The sequence below is a fragment of the Triticum aestivum genome, chromosome 5D, assembly GCF_018294505.1.
Source record: "Triticum aestivum cultivar Chinese Spring chromosome 5D, IWGSC CS RefSeq v2.1, whole genome shotgun sequence".
In the NCBI taxonomy this organism is placed as follows: Eukaryota; Viridiplantae; Streptophyta; class Magnoliopsida; order Poales; family Poaceae; genus Triticum; species Triticum aestivum.
In genome coordinates, this window is record NC_057808.1 from 114,874,757 (window position 1) to 114,894,598 (window position 19,842).

Below are 19,842 nucleotides of genomic sequence, written 5' to 3' on the forward strand. Positions count from 1 at the left end.
AAATTTTATTTCGTGTACTTTCCAGCCCAATTGGATCCACCTTCAAATTCGTCCCGAGCATGGAAATATTGACAAAATAATCTGATGTTGCAGCAGAATTCGAGTCAAACTATAAGTCCAAAGATGTTGCATCACCTCCACTTGGGCCCATGGGCCTTGTATGACCTAGGGTTTGTTTTAGGATGCCTTGGGACGTCCTCCCACCTCCTTGGCCGCCACCCCTTGCTCCTATATAAGTAGACCCGTCTAGTAGCTTTTTCCTTGATATTTGTTTAGTTAAAAGTTAATCATTGCAACTTCGTGTACTACCAGGCCGAGACCGCTTTCGGATCCCTACTTTTATGAATACTTCACATATATTCGCAATATTCATATTGCATTATCATATTCTTGCTTGTTCTTCGATTGCATGCAGGAATAGACCTTTGTGGTCAGGCTGACCATGCTTCCGGCATCGTCAGTAACCTCAGGAGATTGGTTTAGTGATTGCTAAGGCGCAACGTCGTTGTACGTTTGTAGTAGGATTGTCAAACTCGAATCCACCAAATCGATGGCTATCATCTCACCGAAAGATCGGGACCCTCGCCTCTATCATACCCTCTCCGTCCAGATGACGGAAGGCGTATCGCTGCTATAGGCTTTGGTGGAAGGCTGTTATTTCATATTGCTTTGTTTGGCAGAAGGTGATTTTGGAGGATAAAACACATGGCAGAAGGTTGTGCATGAATGTTTAGCACATGACGGAAGCCTGTACATGAGCATGAGCATGATGGAAGGTGCATAAGCAATAACGGAAAGCTGTTGTGAGCAACCGTGCTATTTGGCGAAGGCGATTACTAGGCGCCGGCGGGCCGACCGAAATTTTCGACCGGTCGGCCCCCAGCCATCCGATGCAATGATTAAAGGCCGTCGGATCTGCCCCGGAGCCCCCACCACAACGAGAAACAAAAAGGGAGATGTGTGCCCTGACCCGTCCCTGATCCTTGGCGGCGGTGGCCGGATCCGCGACTATAGCAACCGGATCGGCTCGAGGAGGGGCTCCCCCGCTAGCGCACCCTCGCGTGCCCCTCGGTAACCGCACCCAACCCCACTACCGGCAAGCTCGAAGCATGCTGCCGGCGAGCTCGAAAAAGCATCCGCGATGAGCACTTTCATCCACTGTCGCTGCTCGTGTGACTCATCGCACTGCTAGTCCCATAGGTCGTCGCCTGTTGCAACTCCCGTCCAGGGCCATCTCCAGAAATTTGAGGCCCCAGTGCGAAATGAAAAATGGGGCCCTAAAATTTCTAGAATGGGCAAGTTTTTTTAATCAAACACTGCATAGATTATAGGCTTATATCAAGATAATAATATAAGAAAAGGGCTAAATCCTGAATTTTGAACGAGCAACTATGTTGAAATCTTGGTGTGTGACAACTTGATCAACTAGCCTACTATATATCTTTCCTAAATAATTTGATTGATTGGCTGATGCATATGCAGACAATATATACTCACTAATATAAGTATGCAACATAGCAAAGATAGTCTAAATTAAAGGGATTCGGTTTGAGCGCACCTAGTGGACAGATTAGTGATGCCCTCAGCTTGTGCGTTCCGATTTGCAACCTGCTGAGCGCTAGCTGGCCAACAAAATTGGGATCAATTCTCCATGCGGGCTATATCTACGGCAAGAAAACGAATCGATCAAATGAGACGGCCACTAGCTCTGCCATCCAAAATGAATGTAACAAAGATCTTCTGCCATCCAAAATTTCTGGAGACGGCCCTGGACGGGAGTTACTAGCTCTGCCATCCAAAATTTCTAGTTGCAACTCGCATAGGTTTCCCCACGAACGACGGCCACTAGCTCTGCCATCCAAAATGGATGTAACAAAAATCTTGTCCAGTCGTAGCAAGAATTGACGGCGGTTGCAGCAAAACACCATCACCGTCGCCGCAGGTCGCTGCTCTGCCATGATGGATGTAGCAAAAAATCTAGTCGGTTGTAGCAAACTTTGACATGGTTGCAGCAAAACGCCATTGCTGTCGTCGCAGGTCGGTGCTCGCCACCATTTTTGGTTGCAACTCTTATTTGCACGGGCGTGAAACGAGCAAATATCGACAACGGTGGTAGCAAAAACCGGCAATGGTCGCAACAAATAACACATAGTTGCGGGTCTCGGTAACCTCATGAAAAAAATGGATGTAACAATCAACAAGGCGGGGGGAGCAAAAAATCAAAACGGTTGCAGCAAAAGTGATACAATGGTTCCACCAAAAAAAGACATGGAAACAAAAAAAAATGATTAGTTCCACCAAAAATCGAAGACCGTTGTAGCAAAAAAATACACTGGTTCTAGCAGGGAAACAAGCATGGTAGCAAAAAAAATTTGGTTTGTTACAATCAAAACTCAAATACTTGGTTGCAAAATTTGCAGCGGTTCCAGCAAAAAACACTTGGTTGCAAAAAAAAACTGGCCAAGATCTTCAACGCCGGCCGCCGCGGGTTCTGCAACACAAGTGGGTGCCACCGGTGCTGGTTGCAGCACTTGTCACCGTCGCCAAATCCCGTGGGGAGGAGCACGCCGTCTCCGATGGACCAAAAAAAGGGATGCATGCGCCGAGCTATGGGGCTCTTCTATCATGGCGAAGGGAAGAAGGTAGGAAGAAAGAGATGAGAACACGATGTGTGGAGAGGAGATGGGCGAAGAGGAAGGTCACGAGAAGAGAATGAGTGGCGGATGGGCTCTTGCATGCATCGGTGTGTTTGATCCAACCTGTACTGCGTGACCAGCGGAACGAATCGGTCGGCGCGCGCGGACAACAAACGTTTTTCTTTGACGAAAGCCTAGGCTAGGCTGTTTAGCACATGTTTGACTGAAGGCTATTGTAGAAGTGCATGCTCTAGTCAATGTAACCAAAAATTGATCTGATGAAAGATACTAGGTAACACATTATACGTATTCCTCTCACGTGTGGCTCCCTCAGGTCTAAACGTGGACCGAAAGTGGGCTGCAATATAATTGCGCCAGCCGGGTCTTGAACTCAAGACCTCTGGGCTCCAATACCATGTAGAAGTGTATACTCTAACCAATGCAACCAAAAGACCGATCTTATGAAAAAGACTAGGCAGCACATTATACGTCAACAACTATTGCTAACAATATGTTTTTATGTTAATGCAAGTATATGAGGTATATGGTTGGATGCCGACTCCCGTGTCGTATCCGCGGATGCGTTCGGACGTGATCCGAATCGTTCCAGGTCCGCGTTGAAGATGCCGTTACTCCCTAATATTCACCCTACAGCGTGTTTGGTTCGGGGGAATTCGAGATGGGGAATGGGAGTTGAGAGGTGAGGAGATTAAAAATCCACTGTTTGATTAGAGGGAATGGGAGTTTAAGTAGGAAGGGGAATGGGAGTTGAGGAAGCCAATTCCCATCTATTTCTTCCCAGGGATACCCTGTTAATTCGTGAGCAGAGTTTTATCCCACGCTAATTTCCATCATATACCAAACAAAGAAATGGGAGTAAAAATCTACTTTCCATGACTAATCTCTTTATAAACACCCTTGTGCAAACTCCCATTCCTCTGAAGTGTTTACCAAACAGGCTGTACTTGTCCACTTGCACGGGCAACTACTACCCGATCTACGACTACGAGCTGATAGCGTGACCGATCCATCCAGATCATCCAGATCATATACAAAACAAAAGAATCACACACACACGCACCATACGTGGGGATTTGCCAGCACTGCACACCCAGCCGCACCCCAAGAAAGAAAGAAACCCAGCGAGGAGGAGGAGCAACAGCAACGACACTGCCAGTTGCCACCGGAACCGGAGCGTCCTCCCTTCCCCACATCTCTCCCTCCCGGAATATACCTCCTCCGAGCCAACCCAGCCTCCCGCGCTCACCCCCTTTGCCTCCGGCCATGGCGGCGGCGGCGGAGGAGGAGGGCCGTGCGCCGACCAAGTACGTGCTGATCACCGGCGGCGTCGTCAGCGGCCTCGGCAAGGGCGTCACTGCCAGCAGCGTCGGCGTCGTCCTCAAGTCCTGCGGCCTGCGCGTCACCTGTATCAAGATCGGTCCGCACCCCCTCCCCTCTCGCCCTCCCTGCTCATGCTTTCTCACTTCTCGCCCACTTCTGCGCGGTCCGCACAGGGTTGGGGTCTCGCGCCTTACGTCGCTGCGGTGTCGCGGGCGGGTCTGTCCTCATCATCTACCAGGGGGCGTCTCCCTTCCAACTTCGATTTTGGCTGTTTAGAGTCTCGGCCCTAGAAAACCTTGCGACCCTGACCCAAAATTGCGCTTCCCTGAGTTCTTGGTCAGGTGAAAACGCGGCATTTGTGCGCCTTCCCATGATTTCATGACAATTTCTTTTATTTATTTCCTCAATTGGGTGTCAAAAGAGCTAGTAAGTCGGAAGATCGCATGCTAAGTTGCGTTCGTATTCCTTGTTCTGGTCAGAATTTGGGATGGGCGAATCAATCAACGAATGCAATAAACGACTGCTCCTTCTGGGAGTTCCAGTTATTGATTAAGCCTTCAAGATAGTTAGAGTCGATGCCTACTTGTCACGGTTGTCACTGCCCCAAAGGTACTGTGATTCTGGAGAATCAGTAGCTCTTGCCGCATTGAGTAATTGCCCAACTCATGTCAAGTTGCGGAGGTCTTTCATCTAACTACTACTAGTTTTTTAAAACATTTTAATTGTTTAAGAGGTGGCACCCTTTTGGGTTTCAGGCTAGCTTTTGGGCCAAATGTGGATGCTGTGTCGGAACATTGGGGATAAATAAACATGTGATATTGTGTAACGTTTTAGTGCCTTTTCTTTACTGTGCTGGATTGGCTTTGCTACGATGACGATTCCCATTTGCAGAGTTAGGAACTTGATCTTCCACTATTTTTAATATTGTCCATTTCCTGTGTTTTTACAGACCCATACTTAAACACAGATGCTGGTACTATGTCTCCCTTTGAGCATGGTGAGGTGTTTGTGCTTGATGATGGTGGAGAGGTATGCCCTCTTGGGTGCACATATAAATTTTAATCTTACACTTTCAGTGTTTGTGCTGTCTTGCACCTGACTTTTCAAATTTATAGGTGGACCTGGATTTAGGGAATTATGAGCGTTTCTTGGATGTTACTCTTACGAGGGAAAATAACATTACCACTGGGAAGATATATCAGGTGAGCACACCCCCCCCTCCCCCCCCCCCCCCCCCCCCCCCCCACACACACACACAGAGGAAAAGGCTTGCTGATTGTCGCTTGAACTTCTAAACAGTGGATGCCTTTTTTTTTCAGTCTGTCATTGAGAAGGAGAGGAAGGGTGACTATCTTGGAAAGACGGTCCAGGTAACCACCTTGTGTTATTCAAAGCTATGTTCACATATGCACGGAATGCCAAATATGACAGCCTATGACACTCTTACAACTAGAATTTATCCAGGTTGTTCCTCATGTAACTGATGAAATAAAACAATGGATACAATCAGTATCCTCTGTTCCTGTGGATGGGCAGACTCGTCCAGCTGATGTTTGTGTTATCGAATTGGGCGGCACTGTAGGTAGGGTTTTGGGACATCTTATATATGATACTTTACTTATTTCTATTGTAGAGAAGTTGATTTTGTTCATGTTTCAGGTGATATTGAATCAATGCCATTCATTGAAGCTCTACGTCAGTTGTCATTTTCTCTTGGTATAGTTGGGTTTTCTTGTTGTAATTAATTCCCATATCCATGGTTGCTGAGAATGTGCTAGTTTACTGGGCTTCTGTGTCTGTTGTATCATTTCACATTGTCTCTCTTCTCTATTTATTCATTGACAGTACACTAATTTAGTCTTTCCTGCCTTCCTTTTTTGTGATTAACTGGACATACCTGCCATGTGGGGTTGGACTTATGGCTAGCACACAAACAGTAGGATTAGTCATTTAGTTGGATTCTTTTTCCATTAAAATACGTATCTATAGGATTGAAGATGAGTCAAGAAGGAGAGTTTGAATTAGGAAACCTTAGATTAAGGAATCTGCATCACGAAAGTATGGATAGGGTAGTTGGATTCTATCCCAGTTGTAATTTGATTGCATAATAAAGGGCAGTCAAGCAGTTATTAATATTTTTCCCAACCCGTTATTTTCTAGCCAGTTCATCATGCCTCATGTGCCCTATCTCATGCACACTTCTTCTGTCTAATCACCACCATGATCACGGCACTTGATCTAGGTCATCCTGGTAGTGCTAAGGCCTCCCACCAATTACAGCTACACCTCTGATCTAACTCAGGCCATAAATTCTATGCTATGGAGTCAGACAATATTTTCTTTATTGAAAAACTTGTTTTTCTTGTTAGTGGTCATACTTGGACATGTCACTCATCCATATATATTTTGTAGGTAAGGACAATTTCTGCCTCATACATGTGAGCCTTGTTCCAGTATTGGGTGTAGTTGGTGAGCAAGTAAATAATTCTCCCGTCATGAATTATACTAATCAGATCGTACTTGGACATGTCACTCGTCCTTATATATTATTGCGTTGCAGTGTTTTGTCGAGGCAGCTAATCGTAAATATATGACCCTCATATTCTTGTCTCCTTTTTTCTGTAGAAAACTAAGCCAACACAACACAGTGTACGAGAACTAAGGGCCTTGGGTCTTACTCCTGATCTTCTAGCGTGCCGATCAGCACAGGTAACATGAAGAATAATATCGTATGCTTTAAGATATGCCATCTCTCACATTGATAGATTTTAATTGTGTAAAAGTCATCTTCTGAGTTAAGATGCTTCTCCATATCACGAACACTAGTTGAAATGTGTGGTGAATTTGGACTTTCTTTTTCTTTCATGATAACAAGTCCTTTTCCAGAAGCCATTCTAATCTGGCTTTGTTTTTCCTATGTTTATCTCAATTTTCAGCCACTAATAGGATCCGCGAAGGAGAAGCTTTCACAATTTTGTCATGTACCGGTATGCTTTCGTAACGAGGAATTTGAAAAAGGCCATTTTGTTCACAATATTTCCCTACTTACGTTCTATATTGTTTCTTGCAGGTTGAGAACATACTTAACATCCATGATGTTCCAAATATATGGCATGTTCCCCTTATTCTTAGAGTGAGTTTCAATCTTAAACTAAAAGCTTAGCATTGACTATGTAGAGGAAGCTATCGAATTGGTACGAATTACATTTGGTCATCTCTTTGGCATAAGATTTTTATATGTGCTGCTTTCCAGAACCAAAAGGCTCACGAGGCTATAATCAAACAACTAAACCTTTCCAGGTGAGTCAAACGGTTATTGAAAACCATTGCTTATGAATGTTAAATGTGCTCAACTTTGCACGTATGAACTGTAATTTTCATATTACCTGTATAATTTTGGTAAAAATGGGCGCTGCTGATATTTTATGTATAATTAGCTTACACTTTGTATTTCTGGATATATTTGTTGCCTTTTAATGAATGTTAGAGAATGCTTGTTCTTGCATGATTAGTGTGCAGTTTGTGATTTGAGATAGTAATATCTTACCAGTTTCAAAGATGGCATTATTATTAGTATGTCTTGAAGCAATCATGTTTTGGTCTTATAGGTCTGCTGGCCCCCCTGAATTACGAGATTGGACGCTGATGGCCGAGTCATATGATAACCTCAGTACCTCTGTTAGCATTGTTCTACAACTCCTCTCTTTATTGATTGCATGCTGCAAAATCAAATTTACTGAATATGGATCCCATGCAGGTTAAAATTGCTTTGGTTGGGAAGTACACTAATCTGTCAGATTCTTACTTATCAGTGGTGAAGGTGGGTCAAGAATCAACTTTTAAACATATAAAAGTGTCTTTCCTAGTTACAAACATTACATCTCATACAAGGTTTATTATAGTTTTGAATCAAGCTTGCCAATGATGAAAACGATTCCAATAACTAGGATTTCTGCTTCTGCTGCGAAATAACTATTCAGTCAAAACTCTCCATGGGTGTCTACTGTAGAAGCAATCGGCTGGACTTCCCCATTTCTATGTTGTACTAATGATAAATATTGTCTCATTTATTAGATGTAAACACTGTTTTTAATTCATGTATGCATCTCATTTTGTTCCAGGCTCTCCTACATGCCAGTGTTGCATGTTCACAGAAACCTTCTATCCAGTGGGTTTCAGCTTCAGATCTCGAAGATGCAACTGCTGCAAGTGTAAGCCGCTAACAGTTTGCTTTTCATAAGATATGTTGGCTACAGTACTAGCACAGTATACCCGATGAACTTAATATGCGATGGGAAAGTGTACATGAGCAATAGACATGTTGGTGTCCACAGGAATAGTAGTGACAGAAGCATTTACACAAGTTAGGGTGCAAGCGAAGGCAACACTACTTTTGCAGGTGTGCTCTGTGTCTGGCTGGAGGTAGGACTTTTTGTCCAGGAATGCCTGAGGCTGTGAGACACAGAGCACACCAGGCTTTGCTTCCTTGTATTATTGATCGGGAGAATGTGTGGTACAATCCTAAGTTATATACTCCCTCCGTTCACAAATACAATATGTTTTGGATATTTCAATATGGACTACATACGGACTGAAATGAATGAACAAACACACTAAAACGTGTCATATACATCTGATTCACAAAAAAGTTAGAACAACTTGTATTAGTGAACGTAGGGAGTACCATTTATATACGCTTGTAACCCTGTGCAAACGATCTGAATTCATGATTGATGGGGCTACTAAAGCCAGGAAATTCCACGAGGGAGGTGGTCTACAGTCTTCCATGGGACCCACCAAACAGGTTGATATATGCTGGTTTTCTCTCAGGCTGTACGGATTATCCTCAGAGGTTTACTCCTGCCTCTGGAGGCATTGACACCTTATCCCGCCTGGATGTTTTTATCATTTCTCCAGAGCAAATGCTAAGGCTGTAAGAGTGGTACAGCCGGGGAGAAACTCATCTGGTGCACTGGAACTTGTGGTGCAACCAGTGCACCCAACCTCCGCCTACATATTTAGAAATTTTGCAAAATTCTACGAAAAATAGATGGTATAGACACAACGAGTATACTGCAGTCTAAAAATTTCAAATCCAAATTCAAAACATAACTTACGAAACAGAAATGACAAATTAAGTTGATAGCGATAATGGGTCGAATTCGCAGCCGAATTTAGATTAGCTACTATGTAGAGAGATTTGTCTTTTTGTTTCTCGAGCCGTATTCAAATTTTTATATTGGAACTTCACAGCATGGTAAATATATACTGTGTCTGCCTGCTGAATTTTTCCAAAACCTTTTAACATCTTCTAGACGAGTGAACCAAGGTTGGGTGCACCGGATACATACCCTTCCTTGGACACTGAGGGGAATGGCCATGTGAGCCCAAGAAGATCTTGTCGTCGTTAAGCTCCTGAGCAGGGCTGCAGGCGGAATATTCATTGTTCCGCCAACACAACTGATGTTGATGATCTGTTCTATCTTGCTGCCGATTAGTATCTCAATGCTGTAGATATCGATGTATGCATACTATGCTACTAGCTCAACATGCTGCTGTACAAAGTCATTTTATTTGCAGTGATTACATTTGTAGTGCATTTAGTATCTGTAGTCAATTTAGCAATTATATGACGTGTGTCCTTGCTTTGTTGTTGTGTGTTTTGACTACCTTACTGTGGTATTATTTTTGTACAGGCACCAGATGCTCATACTAAAGCTTGGGAAACTCTTAAGGTTAGTATGCTGATTGTCTTTGGTTCCTCCTCTGTGGTTATGTAAGCTCAGTCTTCTAAAAGTGTTTTAATTCTAAAATAAATCAGGGTTCCTCGTGCATTTTGATACCTGGAGGATTCGGAGATCGTGGAATATCTGGGATGATATTGGCTGCAAAATATGCTCGTGAGAATAAAGTACCATATCTTGGCATATGCTTGGGAATGCAGATATCGGTGATTGAGATGTCCAGACATGTGTGTATGCTTCCGTTTATTACTTGTCAATCAATTATCTTTGTAGACCCTGATTTTTAGGAATACTGGTGTAGGTTTTGGGCCTGGGAAATGCAGACAGTGAAGAGTTCAACACAGACACACCAGATTGTGTTGTGATGTACATGCCTGAGGTACTTCTCTGTCCAGTTATGTGCAAGACAAGGAGATGATGTTGCTTTAATGCTTTTGTAATTCACTGTAAAGGTATCAAAAACACACTTGGGAAACACGATGAGGTTGGGTTGCCGTCGAACGTTCTTCCGTAAACCAGATTGTCTGACATCGAAACTGTAAGGATGTTGTATCCTTTGTTTGTTAGACAGATATATGTGAGTCTTCTGAATGCTAGTGTGTTAAAACATTTATCCACTGCTACAGCCATGAAATTTAACTGTTTGTGCGGCATGTCGTCAGGAGCTTTCATTGAACTCTTAGTGTTTCTCATTGACCATCTGTTACATATATGCTGCTCTGTCACAATCTTGTTCACCTTCTAACATGGAGATTAATGCAAATGTCAGGTATGGAAATCCTCCACATGTAGATGAGCGCCATCGTCACAGATATGAGGTTTGCCATGACTGTTGGTTATTAAACCCCGTGTTATTCATGTGTCTATTATACCATTATTACCTTATGCTCCTTGGAAGTGATAAAACTTTCTTCTGTTTAAATAGGTCAATCCTAGCTTTGTTCCAATGCTTGAGAATGCAGGACTTCAGTTTGTTGGTTGTGATGAAAGTGGAAACAGGATGGAGGTACCGAGCAAACATCCCATTTCATCATTGTCTTGATTTTTTTAACCTCTCAAGCCTGAACCTGCTTGTACTTACGATCAGATTGTAGAGCTACAAGATCACCCATTTTACATAGGTGTTCAGTTCCATCCAGAATTCAAGTCGAGGCCTCGAAAACCCTCGCCTCCATTTACAGGTACGTTTATCCGTTACGCTTTTATGCTGGCCTGTTAATTGCTCTCCCATGAATGCAGTGCCATAATTTGCCCTTGTTCTTGTTTATCACCGTGATATAACTGCTATATAATTTGGTATGAAGGTCTGATACTGGCAGCGACTGAACGCATGCGAACACTTACAAATGTCTCCAATGGTGACGCTGGAGCTTCTGAGTAGTGTCATTTGCACACCGTCAGGTACTGTGTTCTCAAACTTGATTATCCCTGAACGTTTTCCTGAGATACCTATGGCCATCCGTTTTATGAGTGGAACTATTGTGTCATTGCTCCAGATGGATATCGCCCAATGTGTGGGCAGTTCAAGTATCTGCTTGTCGTCGAAGCAGTTTGCATCATGTAGTCATGTACCAGAAATGTACCTAAGCTGAGAGATACGTTCTGTTTTCCGTGGGGAGTGGCTTAACCGATCATCATACAGTGGGGTCGTAATTTCGTTGGCTATTCTGAGATGGCCATGCCGAGGCACTTGTCAACATCATTTGAGGTACAACCTGTGTATCAGTCTGAGATGATCATGTAAAGAGTTCTTTGACCTGCCCCCTCTTTATTACCATGGTAAATATGGCATGCTGCAATGCGAAACCCTGGTGAAATAAGTACCCTTTTAGAAGAAAAAAAATATGCTATATGTTTTTCTTTCTTTTTCAGAACAGTACCAGTCTTCATTCATCGCAGTTTACACTTGTAGACATTCTGAAACATTTAAACATCGATTTAACATCAGTGGGTGCACGCAGACAACAAAATGTTTTGCCTAAGTTGGAGCACACCCTCAGATCCTACGTAACATCATTGTACAATGTTTAGAACATCAAATAGAAAGAATGGGGGCAAAGCACTTTGTGTCCAAACATACAGTCTACAATGCCTGATACTGCACATCATATATCACAACCTGACACCTAAGTTATAATGACACAAAACCATGATGTTACACGGCCTAATCTGCACTGCAGAATGTGCCCGCTTGCTAAAAGTTTCCATGATCCAGCCCAGGATAAGGATAAGCGCTAGGCTCCGGTTCGGTTATAGGATCATCGTGCCATATCGTTGGTCCAGAGGCATGGTTAGGTGGATTCTCAGAGTAATGGATCCCAGGCATGCTTTCTTGGAATTGAGTAGGCACAAATGGTTGCGGTAGAAGGTTGTGTTGGACAGAGGTTGATGCCTCCATGGCACTGCCACAATCCATGGATATGGGAACTTGCATCTGGCTATGGATGTTTGCTTGAACTGATCCTGGAAGCAGAGTAAAATGTGAGTCATCTATCAGGTCTGTTCAGTTTTGCTGTGGATAAGTTGGTGCAGAAACCGGTTGCTCACCTTCTAAGATCCATAGAAATTCACCATCCAACTGTGAAGGTGCCATGAATGTTGTAGGTTGCTGCTGGCCAAGGGGTGGGGCACCTTAAAAAAATGGCCAAGTATGAGCATATTCAAGTCACCGACATTGCAAGGAATCCCATACATAAAGCAAAGAGGATAAAGAGATAAGAGAGGAACAAGAAGCAACAACTACCTTGGTAACAATGTGTATTAACTGCATTCTGATCACCATGAACATGCTCATTGGAGTGAGATGGTTCAGTGACTTGATGAAACCGGTTTTCATCCGCTGCGGTTCCTTGAAACGACAGATTCAAGCTCAAGAGTTCAGGCCATTGCAGAAAGATGAGAACATAGTAAGGGTAAGGTAACGTATATCTGACTAACCTTGAAGTACCTCATCCGGCTTAAGCATGACCGCATCCAGAGAGGAATGTGTGCTAGAGGGAGCTTGTTCAGGAGGATTGACATTCATCACATAGTTAAATGGAACATGTTCAGCAAGATTGCCATTTTCTGGATTGGATCGACCTACTTGAAAAATGGCAAGTATGAGCATGACGGAGTAGCTGAAATCGCAAGGAATTCCACACAAAAACACAGAGGGGAACAAGAAGCAACAACTACCTTGGTAATAATTTGACTTAACTGTGTTCTGATCACCATGAACATACTCATTGTGGTGAGATGGTTCAGTGACATGGTCAATCCTATCATGAAGCCGGTTTTCGTTTGCTGTGGTTCCTTGAAACGACAGATTCATGCTCGAGAGTTAAGGCCATCGCAAAAAGATGAAAACATAGTCAGGGTAAGATAACAAGTATCTAACTAACCTTGAAGAGTCTCATCCGGCTCAAGAATGACTGCATCCAGAGAAGAAAGATTGTCATTCATCACATAGTCAAATGGAACTTGTTGAGGAAGACTGACATTCATCCTATCATTTATGTCTGTGAGACAGCATCCCTTAGCATGCTTAACCATTTTTTCCCAAGAGTTGTTCACCTTCTTTATCAGAAGAACCTGCATGTCAAGAATTTGCAGCAATATTGAGCATTGCGGTAAAAATATTACAAGTATAGAAAGAGAGAAGTTCCAGACCAAGTATCTTTACCCTTACACGGAGGTCGTCTGCGTCCTTATTCAGAGCCTTCAAGAAGTCTTCCACTGTGTAGATTTTAGCATTTTTAAGCCTCCTGTGGTAAGTTCCATCGTTGGCAATTTCTTCCAGACGATACACTTCATCATTTGGTTTTGGAGGGTACCTCTTCTCATTTGCTGAAGCAAATAAAAGATTAAGAAACAAAAACACAGAACCTCTGACAGATCACAATGTTCTATTGGTACCTTCATTTCTACGATCCAGCACCGTGACCGGCTTCATGACAGCTTCTTGGACTCGAACACCAGTCTTTTCGCCCATACAAACTCTTGCTCCCACGACGAACTTCCTACTGCGAGTCCTGGATGATCCTTCTTTGAAACGAATCCTGCCGAAGGAGGCCTCTCCATTGTTCAACCACACACTGCAATCACCCCCTAACACAAACCTGTGTCCGTCCCGGCCTTGCACGATCTGGCTATTGAACTCCTCTCCGGTCCAGTTTCCCTGGCAGTCGTTGCAGAAGTCTCCATGGAGAACCAGGATCTCAATTTTCAGCTTTGAAAGCAGGCCTTCCTTGATCATGTTATCACCATTAAAGATGCCAATCCTGATAGCCGCATCGCTTTCAGATGTTATGTTCTTATCTGTGTAAACTGGAGTCTTCAGGCCATCCAGGAAACGCAGGCGAATGTTGGCGTTCTGTTCACTCAAAGTGGCACCCTCCTGATATGGTTCTGATCTGAAACAGAAACATGAATGGCATTGTGATAAACTCATGGCGATATGTTGTTCGATTGACATTTTCTGAATTAACATTCACATACTACTTTGTTCCATTAAGGGAACATCAGATGGGTATTGTGAACTACATAAATGGCATCTTGACAGTGGGAAAATATTAAATATTTCAGGATGAGACTAAAAATGAATGAAGAAACAGTGGACCCGGCGCGACTACAGATCCCCCTACCTTGGGTGTTGATCAGCATGTCGGTCGGAATGCAAACAAGCCAATTTCTTCTGCAGTTTGTACACGACAAAACAACTGTGAGCAACAACAAATACCAGAAAAAAAGGACGACCATGTTAAGACATTATTTTAGAGTAATATGAATCTAACCACTTCATGGCTTATATCCTCCATCTGCTGCTGTAAACTTTCCAATTTGCTATGACCAAAGAGCATAGAGACAAGGCAGAACCACAGGTAAGCATTTTATTTTTTTCCGGAATAATGAAACTTGCAAAGCTTGCATATTTTCATTAAGAGAAGCACAACAAGTGGATGGTTCATGGAACTCATGAGTACATCAATCACCACATAAAAGAGGATATAAGTACTTGTAATTACACCCTGTGAATTACTACTACCCCTGTTCTTTCTTAGATTCTCTTTTAATTATTCAAATAGTCTCCAATATACAACCTTGATCATCAAAAAAATAAAGATCGCATTGTAATTATTTATTTGCAAGTGCAATTATTTTTCCTTTGTCATTAAATACAGTCACGAATATATCAATGATATCAGGAAATCTTGAAATGTAAATTCTGGGAAAAGGGGAGGAGTGCCCTACTGCCTTTGATGCACTCCCTCCGTTTCTAAATATAAGTCTTTTTAGAGATTTCAATACAAACTACATACGGATGTATATCGACATATTTTAGAGTGTAGATTCACTTCATATGTAGTCCCTTATTGGAATATCTAAAAAGACATATTTAGGAAAGGGGGGAGTATATTTGTTTCTAGCAAATATGCAAGCCACTTACCTACATGTGGATCTAATATAGGCCCCTAAAGAGGTCGGGTGAGTTGTCACGACCCATGGGGTACATGAAACACTTGTGTGTGTTTTTGCAAAAGTTCCTATGCACTACCTATACTGGTGACCGTGTTCTGAGAAAAATGGAACTGATGTTTTTGACCCTGCAAATAAACACATTACTTGAAGATAATGAAAACAATCATTGTATTTTATGGAACAAAACTAGAATATCATATTAGAACATGGAAAATATCCTTACCTCATGATAAGAGTCTGAACCTTGTGAAGTTTCTGAACCTATGGGAGACATAAGGGTCAAATCAGCCACAGCAGGAACAGAATAAGGGGGAGATAGCCAAATCAAGTGGAACTGTGAATACACTGATAAAATGCAAGAAAATACATTATTTTTGTACAAAGATTATGGTATTTGTATAGGATGATCATGCAAAACCAAGAAGAACCTATACCTTAAAGGTGCGGAAAGTGTATATACAAAACATAATCAATATGTATTAGCAGTATCAAAACCTTATTTAGCTGAAAAAGAGAGTGCAGCATGTTTTTATACACATTGTGGATCTTGTCCATTGATTATTATTTTTGTTTTTTGGATATGTGCATCAACTAGGAGTATTCTTTCTCTCACTCTGAACTTATCACCCATCTATCTACTCTGCTTACACCCTATCCATGTATGTAACTGAAGCCTCAAATACTTTTTAACCAAACAACCAATTCACGACCTGTCTGAACTTTTGTGACAGTGATGACGATATCTTCAGAACAAGACCAATATTGGATTTTCATTTAACAAATTTTGGGTTTTAAATATATGCTTCTGTTAAATAATAAACTACAATAGTGTGTTTAACTTGTTGCATGGGGATTGCATGACAGTTTCATGGAATTTTTATATTTTTTTTGAAACATGATAGAACATCTCGTGTACATGCAGCAATTTCACAAAAAATGCATGGTAATTTCAGCAAGCTTCACAAAAGTTTCAGAAGTTCAATATCAATTGAAACATAACGAAACATCCAATGTGCGCACAACTTTTTTTGCAAAACCTTCATACAAATGTCCAACAAGCCCCCGCAAGTTTCAAAATATTTGAAGGCTTCCAATTTAAATAGATTTTTTTTGAGGCAATCCAATTTAAATAGATGGATGGTCGACCTGATCATTCTCCAGGCTGGGCTGGGCTGGGCTTGACAAAGCTCGATCTAAACACCCCAAGCCTAGGCCTGGCCCAAAACACAAACAATGGTTCCAAGGGGTACCCCTTGGAGGACCCCGAAATACTCCCCAAAATGATTATTTTCGGGAGCAACTAATCAAGGGGTACCCCTTGGAGGACCCCGCTAGAGGTCACTTTCTTGGGCATGGGAGCGCGCCAAGTGGTGTGTTCAGCTGCCGTCACGTGTCGCACATTGGATACACCCTCGGAATTTTGGTTCTCCTTTTTGCACGTGTTTTTGGATTTTTTTTTGGGTTTTCAGGTTTTGCTTGGTTTTCTTAGGTTTTGGCAGATTTTTTTTACAGGAAGCAGTGCTTTTCGGTGAGAAGCACAACATGTGTCTCTGTGAGAAACATAGCTATGGATGCTTTTTGAAAAGAGAAAAACAATCTATGCTCCCTAGAAAGGGAAAAACACATGCTTCCATGAGTGCTTCCCGGGAAAAAATAATTTACAGTCTGTGCTTCCACGAAAAGCACAATTGTGCTTTAAAATAAAATAAAAAAGCACCATATGTGCTTTCTGAAAATGGAAAAACACATAATAATTGTTATACCTGACCCGGCCAATAACGCATATTGATAGGCAGTTGGTAAAATCTCAGTATTTCACAGCAGGTGAATTACTGGTTGCAAATTTCATGCAAATAAAATTAAAACGAAAGCTATATTTGATCTGTGCTCACCATGCGACCAATCTGCGACATACTTTCCGTCACCGTGATCTTTTCGCTCCTGCACACACAAATTGGCAGGGACAGAAGAATTAAGGGGCCGTTCGAAATCCTACCAGCTCCGGAGAGCTGCGGAGCCAGTTAAACTGGCGCTCCGCAAATTTCAACTATAACTCCACCAGCTCCTGAGTGAAGCTGTGGAGCGGAGTGCCTCCCAACAGGGCCTAAGAATCTAGAAACAGAAGTTCAAAAAACAAATATCTAGAAACAGAGGTGCAGACGAGAATCAAGAGCAGGTAGCCAGCCAATCGAAAAGAGCGAACGCACATACATTCGCACAAGAAAGAGCACGACGAACACTGTCTGCCGCAGCAGCCGCTTTCCCGGCGACGCCGGCACCGACCGCTCGCTCTCGCTGCCGCCGGCGCAGGCAGCTCCAGGGACCCCCACGCGCAGGCGCTTCGCCGACTCCGAGCCCCGGGCGCTGGCCAAGACCAGCTCCCTCTTCGGCGCCATGGCCTTTTCCTCCCAGTTTTTCCTTTTCTTTTTGAGGAATTTTCCTCTCAGTTTTCTCTCGTGCAGAAGAGCAAAGAAGAGAAGAGCTTCGTGGAAAAGGAGCAAGAATAAGGATTAGTGCGTGTGCTGCTCTTGTCTGCAGCGTCTGGTCCGGTTATATAGGCGAGAGCACGGCGACGACTGACGGAGGCAGTCGAGTCTGCCACTTCACTCGCCCGCGCCACGACGACCCAGCCGCGTGAGACGGAAAGGGCAAGGAATCTGGTTTGGTTGATCGACACGTACTCTTGGATTACACGGTACAACGTAGATGCCCACGTATACATATACACATATACCCTCCGTCCGTCCGAAAAAACTTGTCTCAAATGGATGTATCTATCAAACCTGAACTCACGCTAGCCTCAAGAGTTTTCCTACCCTAGCCGCCGCCGCCACCAGGCGACTAGGGCGAGGCGATTTTTTCCTCCGATCTCCACCGGCCGGTGCGCTGGCCCCCTCTCCCTTCGGCCGCTGCTCCGGCGACAGGAGAGAGGGGGATCCCGTTCCTCCGCTCTGTAGTTAGGTTTTGGATTTGTAGGTCGTGGTGCGTTGTTGGGGTGGTGGGAGCGGCGTCCGGACGAATAAATCTGCCTCAACCCCACTCCCACACCGACGGTGTCCTTCATGGCGGCGTCTCGGAGTTGATGGCATCGTGTCTCTGTCGATCCCTCAGATCGACAACATTAGGGTTCATGGATGGTGTTGACGAGGCGGCGGCGGCGACTCCATCAGGTGTGTCTCTCCTTCTGCTCTGTCCCCGTTGCTGTGGCATTGTCCCCGACGTCATGGTGGAGCAGAGAGGTTTTGTGGTTCAGGAGTACGCGCAGGCGATTGTCTACGCAGGTGACAGCTGGAAGATGGAGTATCTTGTGTTGGGTCTGTGGTCGAAGGCGGGCAGTTCTAGTTTCCTTCTCCGACGTCGTCGTCATGCGAGGGTGTCAGTTCTGAAGTTTGATGGTGTGTCCGGGGACATGTTGCCCCGGTCTGATTCTTTCAACGGTTATGGTTTTGCTTTTGGCAAACTACTTTAAAGGTCCGTAAAGCTGCTGATCAGCGATGGAGCCGCGTCGAGCTTGGGCGAAGAGGTGATCTGTCTTTTTACCCTTTGATGACCGCTTTGGTGGTGTAGAAGAAAAGGGACAGGCGCTGTTATTTTGCATAAGATTTTCTATCTTTTCAGTCATGTATGGTCGGTGCTTACGTGCCTTGTAATTTGATCTTTATTTTATATAAATGAGACACGTATTACCATGAAAAAAATGATGTATCTAGCACTAATTTGGTGTTAAATACATTCATTCGAAGGACCAGCTTTTTGGACGGAGGGAGTACTTATTTCTATAAATGTGTGCATGCACGTATACCGTATCTTTATGAGCACCGCAGAGATACTAAGCCGACGCAACATTTGAAAATTGACAAAGTCATTACTGACACCTTTGTAATCAACACAAAGGTCTTCTCTCATCGAATGAATATTTCTAAAAATGTCAAAGAAATCCAGAAAACTGGGAGCACTAGTGCAAGTCTAGATTTTTTAACCCTGGTAGGAGCCGTACACTCCCATTTCACAACTAAGACGACTTCAAGAAATAGAAAGCCCAAATCTTTTCTTAAAATATTTTGCAAATGCTAACGCTTACATATACGTATATATACCTATCTTTATGAATGTACACTTGAAAAGTCTAAAATAGTGTGAGCATCTATACTAAGTCTTAAGATTTAAATTCAGATGGACCGACCAATGTTTTTCTCTTGGCCTGCGGAGAAGACATCTCTGGCCTTCATAGGATAGCCACGCCTCCCCGCTCCGCGCCGCGTGCCGCTCCGGCCGCGGCGGCCACCTCCACGCTGCCGTCCAGCATGGGCTCGCCGTCCCTCCTCTTGTCGGTGCCGGCTTCAGACCGCTGGGCAGCCCTGTGCCGGTTTCGTCTAGCCTGTCCCTGGTCCCGGACTCCCTGGATCTCGGGGATTCGGCTTCCTCAGATCCGGATTCCTCGCCGCGCCTGCTGCTGCGTGGTGAATGCTCTGCGCCAGCCACCCCCGTCGATCCGTTAGGCTCTAGCTCGCCCCCAGCTCGACGCCTGCAGTCCATCATCGTAGCCCCTCCTCCAGCGGATAAGCTTGCCTTTTCCGGCACGGGCGGTGGCTGGACCGAGGTCACCTCGCGGAAAAACCGCAAGCCCTCCCAAGATCCGGCGGCTCCTTGCGCGTCGCGCA

At 43.8% G+C, this 19,842-nt stretch overlaps 2 protein-coding genes across 19 annotated transcripts; one reads left to right on the forward strand and one right to left on the reverse strand.

The window, feature by feature from the left end:
* Positions 1-3,707: 3,707 nt before the first annotated feature.
* On the forward strand, positions 3,708-11,592 carry LOC123119772 (CTP synthase). Of its 2 annotated transcripts, XM_044539691.1 has the most exons (23): positions 3,711-4,074; positions 4,927-5,006; positions 5,093-5,179; positions 5,297-5,347; positions 5,442-5,559; positions 5,637-5,693; positions 6,390-6,454; positions 6,603-6,686; positions 6,914-6,964; positions 7,048-7,110; positions 7,231-7,277; positions 7,586-7,655; positions 7,735-7,797; positions 8,099-8,188; positions 9,674-9,712; positions 9,799-9,948; positions 10,023-10,100; positions 10,174-10,259; positions 10,491-10,539; positions 10,647-10,727; positions 10,809-10,902; positions 11,026-11,122; positions 11,218-11,592. In XM_044539691.1, the coding sequence occupies exons 1-22, from the start codon at positions 3,921-3,923 to the stop codon at positions 11,100-11,102; spliced, it is 1,734 nt and encodes a 577-aa protein (XP_044395626.1). In that variant the 5' UTR covers positions 3,711-3,920; the 3' UTR covers positions 11,103-11,122; positions 11,218-11,592. The 2 variants fall into 2 exon arrangements, with proteins under 2 accessions (XP_044395627.1, XP_044395626.1); XM_044539692.1 differs by lacking the exon at positions 11,026-11,122 and having other exon boundaries at positions 3,708-4,074; positions 11,123-11,592.
* A 171-nt stretch (positions 11,593-11,763) lies between these two features.
* LOC123119771 (calmodulin-binding protein 60 D) lies at positions 11,764-17,713 on the reverse strand. 17 transcript variants are annotated; one of them, XM_044539685.1, is made up of 13 exons: positions 17,393-17,711; positions 17,074-17,122; positions 15,405-15,442; positions 14,497-14,545; positions 14,347-14,396; positions 13,619-14,115; positions 13,392-13,549; positions 13,105-13,294; positions 12,899-13,015; positions 12,659-12,805; positions 12,465-12,569; positions 12,269-12,352; positions 11,764-12,184 (listed from the first exon to the last, which is right to left on the reverse strand). In XM_044539685.1, exons 1-13 carry the CDS (start codon positions 17,575-17,577, stop codon positions 11,916-11,918), a joined length of 1,938 nt encoding a protein of 645 aa, XP_044395620.1. In that variant the 5' UTR covers positions 17,578-17,711; the 3' UTR covers positions 11,764-11,915. The 17 variants fall into 17 exon arrangements, 8 of the variants coding, with proteins under 8 accessions (XP_044395620.1, XP_044395622.1, XP_044395621.1 ...); XM_044539687.1 differs by having other exon boundaries at positions 12,659-12,802; positions 12,899-13,006; positions 13,386-13,549; positions 17,393-17,710; XM_044539686.1 differs by having other exon boundaries at positions 12,899-13,006; positions 13,386-13,549; positions 17,393-17,710.
* Positions 17,714-19,842: the final 2,129 nt, after the last annotated feature.